The sequence below is a fragment of the Chenopodium album genome, chromosome 18 (assembly GCF_948465745.1).
Source record: "Chenopodium album chromosome 18, dcCheAlbu1.1, whole genome shotgun sequence".
NCBI classification, from domain to species: domain Eukaryota; kingdom Viridiplantae; phylum Streptophyta; class Magnoliopsida; order Caryophyllales; family Amaranthaceae; genus Chenopodium; species Chenopodium album.
In genome coordinates, this window is record NC_137851.1 from 40,258,891 (window position 1) to 40,264,959 (window position 6,069).

The 6,069-nt window shown below is 34.4% G+C and overlaps 1 protein-coding gene across 1 annotated transcript; it reads left to right on the forward strand.

Annotated features, from left to right (window-relative positions):
- Nucleotides 1-207: 207 nt before the first annotated feature.
- On the forward strand, nucleotides 208-4,294 carry LOC145590870 (putative beta-1,4-xylosyltransferase IRX9H). The gene is made up of 4 exons (XM_081647260.1): nucleotides 208-1,248; nucleotides 2,581-2,830; nucleotides 2,987-3,193; nucleotides 3,844-4,294. The coding sequence occupies exons 1-3, from the start codon at nucleotides 455-457 to the stop codon at nucleotides 3,155-3,157; spliced, it is 1,215 nt and encodes a 404-aa protein (XP_081503386.1). The 5' UTR covers nucleotides 208-454; the 3' UTR covers nucleotides 3,158-3,193; nucleotides 3,844-4,294.
- Nucleotides 4,295-6,069: the final 1,775 nt, after the last annotated feature.

The window sequence follows — 6,069 nt, forward strand, 5'->3', positions numbered from 1 at the left end:
CCACTCAAAAAAAAAAAAAAAAAAAAAAAAATAAAAAAAATTAAAATTATAAAAAGGATAAAAAAGTTAAACTCTTATGACAATACTACGTGTCATTCTTCCATTGGTCCACCACTGCGCGTATCTCTCTTTTTTCTTTTCCTACGCGGCATAGTAAATGCACTCTTCCCCGCTCCAAAAAAAAAAAAAAAAAAAAAAAAAAAAAAACAGTAAAAAAAAAAACACAAATTTGTTTTTGGTTTCTCTAATCTCTCTCATTCTCTCTTCATCAGTCTCTAATTTTATTGATTTCAATCCAAAATTCTTGAATTAGGTTTGAATTTCTATATTTGTTGGCTGAATTGCTGTCGAATTTTGCATTGAATTGTAACTGATGATTTGAAAATTAGGGCAAAATTGGATACCAATTATGTGATCGGAAGTGTAAATTTCAAGCTTTTTTGCATTGATTTTAATGGCGTCGATTCGACGAACTCTTTCACCGGCGAATCAAGATCGGAGTTATCAGAACGGATCAACTTCAACTCCATTTTCGTCGAATTCGTCATCTCACAAAGCGTCGAATTCGAGCATTTTCGTTAAACTTCGGCCAATTTTCGCCGGAATATTCCTGCTTCGGAGTTCCCGGCGAAATCAACAGCATTCATGGAGGAGACAATTTTATCGTTGTTTGCTTTGCTTCTCAATCGGAATTTTGTTAGGTATTTTTCCATTTGGTCACATTGAAGTAGAAGATGATTTTAGAATTCATGATTTCTCATTTGAGATCAAATCTCAAGTTGAGAATAATGTTCAGAAAAAGGAGTTGTTGAGAAATGAAGATTCTGGAATTACGGCGAAAATGAGTGAGGTTGAGGTTAAGCTTGATGTGGTGTTAGCAGAGAAATTTGATTATCAACCTAGGAAATTATTGATTGTTGTTACACCAACTTATAATAGAGCACTTCAAGCTTACTATATGAATAGAATGAGTCAAGTTTTAAAGCTTGTTAATCCTCCTGTGTTGTGGATTGTGGTGGAAATGAGTGCTCAGTCCCCGGAAACCGCATCGATTTTAAGGAATACCGGAGTGATGTACCGCCATTTAGTGTGCCATAAGAACTTGACTGATATAAAAGATAGAGGTATTGAACAAAGGAATACTGCACTTGAGCATATTGAGAAACATAAACTTGATGGCATTGTTTACTTTGCTGATGATGATAATATCAATTCTTTGGAGCTTTTTGAAAGTATTAGAAAAGTCAGGTATATTGTTCAGTCTTCTAACCACTCATTTGAATTTAATTTATGTTGTGTTTTTTTTTGCTTGTTTCGCGCTCTTATACACTGTTTCTGTTAGTAACTCTGAATATGTTTGATACAGTCTGAGTTTTGACTACTTATTGTTGCATTTGCTTTGTTAGTTTGCTTGTTATGGACCATATGGTTTAATGCTGTTTGAAATTTGATGGATGTGGTTGTTTGTGCTCATTATTGAATAGTAGTTGATGCTTGTTAAAGAGATCAGGGTTGAGGAATTGGCTGTTTTATCATAAATGTTTTATCTGTTAAATTTGGCCAAGCTCTAAGGAATTGGGTGTTGTATCATAAGAATTTGTCCAGTTTGGAGGATTTGGGTATTCTGAAAATTGGGCATCTTATACAGAGTACTTTGAATTAATTAGAGAAAATCCCAACTCTAAGGAATTTTATTCATCTTAATGGTTGATTACTGCATAGTAATTACATAAATGGTAACCTTTTCAGAATGTTGTTCTCAGTAGTCATGTTATTATTTACAGAAATTGAGACTGTGTCATGGATTCCTTGTCTTTTGATTGTTTCTTATCATTGGAGGCTTAGTTTTTGTCACAACATTATTGTGATTGGAATTATCTGCATGTTTATCTGTTCTTGTGACAATGAAATTCGTTATCAGGATAGCTTCATTCTTACCAGCTTAACTACTACACGTGTTTTTCTCGGAATTCCAGGGTTGACTAGGAGAAAAAAGATGCTGGCCGGTTTTTGTCGCTAGCTTCATAATGTGCATCCCTTGGAAAATTTCCGTTAGTGTCCATAATTGGTGGCACTTTTGAGTGTATGTCTTCTTTGAGGATAAAGAGCCTTTTTTTACACCTTTGTCAGCATTCTGCTTCTATGTTAAGAATTGTGAAATTTGTTTATTTCAAGTGTAGATTCTTCTGATGGAGCTTCTCCATTTAAAAAAATGTTTCCTAATGTATTTGAAGCTGTCGTGTTTTATACACTTATAATTGAGATGGGCGTGGATTATTTTTCTTCAGTCAGGTGCTGTAGTCTCCAATTCACCCGGGGCGTTGGAAGATAAGTTCGTCACATGTTCTTACATCAATCTACTTATTTTCTAAATAAAAACTAATAAGTAGTCAGCGGAGAGGGAAGAGACTGACTTCTTTTGTGAAATAAAGCTAGAGTATCAGTATGTAAATTTTGCCATCCTGATGTTGTGGTTCTTTCTATATTACTATCTTGCTTTATACTGATCAGTGATAACGATCATTTTTCCCCCAAAAAAAGGAAAAAAAAATTGATGGTTAACCTTTTGCACTCTTACAGCCGTTTTGGCACGTGGCCTGTTGCAATGCTGGCACAAAGCAAAAATAAGGCCATACTTGAAGGTCCAGTATGCAGTGGAAGTAAAGTGATTGGGTGGCACACAAATGAGAAAAGCAAGGCACTCCGTAGATTTCATGTTGATATGTCTGGTTTTGCATTTAATAGTACTATCTTGTGGGATCCAAAGAGGTGGAGACGTCCCTTTTTGAATCCAGTACGGCAGCTGGATACCGTGAAGGAGGGTTTCCAGGTATTTACCTCACGAATGTGGCAGTCACAACTCTACATTCTTTCACCTTTATCATGTTACAATATCTCGTTGTTGCTATGAGGGTATAAAAAGGAAAATTGAAATCAAATGCAGTTGCAATGTATATATCATGTTTCTCTTTGTTGTTTATTATAGGAGACAACATTTATAGAGCAAGTGGTCGCAGATGAAAGTCAAATGGAAGGTATGCCTAATGACTGTGGAAAGATTATGAACTGGCATCTTCACTTGGATGCACGTGGGGTTGCATATCCAAGAGGCTGGCTTCTTCAGAAAAACTTGGATGCTGTTCTGTCCATCGATTAAATTGACACCTCTCTTATTGATCTCAAGCTAATTAAGGTCTGACATCAGATTTCTGTTCTTTAAGCATTTGAAATTCTATCCTATGTTTAGATATATAGTGTACTCCCTAATAGTGAAAAATGTGGGTGGTTTGGAAAAGAATATACTGTCATAAATGGTGGTTTAGAAAAAGGATATATTGTCATAAACTTTATCTGTGATGGAAATAGAAATTTAATACTCGTATTATGAGCATGTGAGGATTTTATTTTGTGTTGACTCAAACTTGGAGGTGAAAGAGACACTGCAAGTTTCTTAAGATTCATTAGATCTCTCTGATTAACATCTGAAAACATAGCCCCTTCCTATTCGCTTTTCTCATACTCATCTTTTTTTTTTTTTTTTTTTTTTTTTAATTACTGTTTCTGTCACGAATTTGCAAACAATAATGACATAAATAATAGAAATACTTTATTTTGCTTATTTGATTCGATACCATTTTCCTTGCCACGGGATTGCTACATGCGGTCAAGAGTGCAGGAAATAAACTTCCTCGTTATTTCGCCCTTCTTATGTATGCTTGGTGGTACTGTGGATCTGGATGATTATTTAAGTTGGTGCGTATTGCTAATTCCACTGCAGTTTCTATTTGCATCATTTACTGTGTTGATATATGTTTGACGGCTGACATGTTCTTAATTTAACAGGCTTATGGTATGGATTTTGGAGTTGCAGCTTCCAGTGGTTGCTTCATCCTGCATGCTAATCATCGATTCCGTTTGTCTCCAGAAGCGCATGCAGCAGCATACAAATTAAGCTTGGGGCTGAGTGAGGATTGATGTCCATTGACTATGCTATTCAGTTTTCTCAAAGGGGAAAATTGGTTGTCATTTGGAAAAAGAAGGGAGAATATAGTTTAGCCATAGAAATTCAATTAAATTCTTGGGCACTGGTAGCCTATAGCCCTCCATTTTTTCTTTAAACTTGGTGGTTTTGTTATGCCTTGCGAATCAGGTTTTGAAGTGTATACAGTGTGACTTTGTGTACAAAGAGTTGTGCCTCAATATTTTCATTGTGAGTAAAAATTACAGAATACATTGGCGAATTAAAAGACTGAAGTATTATGACAAAAGATAGCGATGTTGTTAGCCTTCTGAACTTGACAATAGTCTTGCCATTATGATACACCGCTCAAAGTTGCTTAGTTATGAACTTGACAACGGTCCCCCTTTGGTATGTAAATATCACCACTCGATGTTACTTCATAAGCTTTGGATATTTTCCATCACCCATTGAATATCTGCATTCATTTTGCTCAAGACCAACCTGATAAGATTGTCACTATTATCTCGAATACCAGTATATCATTCATGCAGGCCGCCCGTTAATGACCCTGCAACTCTGCAAGCAAGCTATAGCCTCTCCTGTAATGCAGTGTAAGCAAGATTTGGAGATCCGTCTATATAAATTCAGAATCATAATTAGTGCTCCCTTCATCCTGGAGCCATCAATTAGTAATGTGATTGATTATATCTTTTTAAAGAATTTGAATTCCTCCATTTTATATAAAAGTCGTTGCTTTTCTAATGTTCAAAATTTGATTATGCAATAACGCACGAAATCGTAACGGGATTATTCATAATCGTACAAAATTGGAATAGAATTTTAGGTTTTACTGTCCTACTTTCTCCTAATAAAGAGTCCCATGTCTGCTACAAACCCTTCTTCAAAGCCCCCAAACACCCACCCCCGTCCAAAATCGTACAAAATCGTAACGGGATCATTCATAATCGTACAAAATCGGAATAGTTAGGGTTGTACAACTATAGATGTGTAAAAATTCATCTAAACCATTTAAAGTTTGTTATTACATTTTTTTTTTCTTTTTTTTTTTTTTTGCATAGTTTCCTATGCAATATGTAAGCCCTTAGAGCTTGTTTGGTTCACCTTATTTTTATTGAGCTGATGTGGTCTGATCTGATCTGAATGTCAGATTTGGCCAAACTTTTACCTTAAATATACGATAATCTATATGGAAAAATATATCAAGTGGGGTCTTGTAAGATTCGTAATAATGTGTATTTTATTAATATGCGATTTTCATATTTTTTTTCATTACGAAATTAAAGATAATTAGCGATAAAAAACTGAACATAAAACGATGATCCGATCTGAACTTATTTTTTCTGATGCTGATCGGTGTAATTAATGTTAGTTTATCCTTAATATTTCCTTTTTAAGCTTTTTATACATAGTCATTAGGACTATGTTTATCATTTTCCTTATAATTAAAGTATTTTAAGTTACGTACTACCAAAAAAAAATCTAAAAATTTGGAACTTAAAAATCAAGATAATTTTAACAAGATCTTACATAGCTATGTTTTGAAACAAATAAAGTGTAGAAAAACCATTTAAGTTTAATTGGAATTTATCAAGGTTCTAAATACGACAAGTAAAAGAAAACGAATGGAGTATTATTTCCTTTGTTTTAGTCTAACTTCCTCGGTAATCGCCCTTGTTTGGTTAGCTTTCAAAAGCGTGGAAAATAAAACTTCATAGGAATTAGAATGCCCACAAACATGGGGAATAAATCACCATATCACTCTTTGCCCAATAAAAAAAACGGATTTTTCACCACATACACCTGAGTTTTTTGTTTATTCGAACTTTTTAAAATTCATCATTTACCCCCGAGTTTTTACAAAAATTCACCATATACCCTTGATAACTATTGATTGTTAACTTTATCAATCATAAGGGTTAATTATGACCCGAAATCACCCTAAATACATTCAATTACCTTCGAAATCACCCACATTTCTTTTCCCCACCCCCAAAACCACCCGGATTTTATTTTCTTATCCACAAAATCAATCATACAGATATGGTTACAGAGATTTAAAGTGGTTTTAGAAATTGGACAAAGGAGAG

Bases quoted from the DNA above. Each gene is read 5' to 3' on its own strand.
- LOC145590870 (XM_081647260.1), top strand. From the start codon at position 455: ATGGCGTCGATTCGACGAACTCTTTCACCGGCGAATCAAGATCGGAGT. The intron at 1,249-2,580 runs GTATATTGTTCA...GCACTCTTACAG, and splicing joins GAAAGTATTAGAAAAGTCAG to CCGTTTTGGCACGTGGCCTG. The intron at 2,831-2,986 runs GTATTTACCTCA...TGTTTATTATAG, and splicing joins CCGTGAAGGAGGGTTTCCAG to GAGACAACATTTATAGAGCA.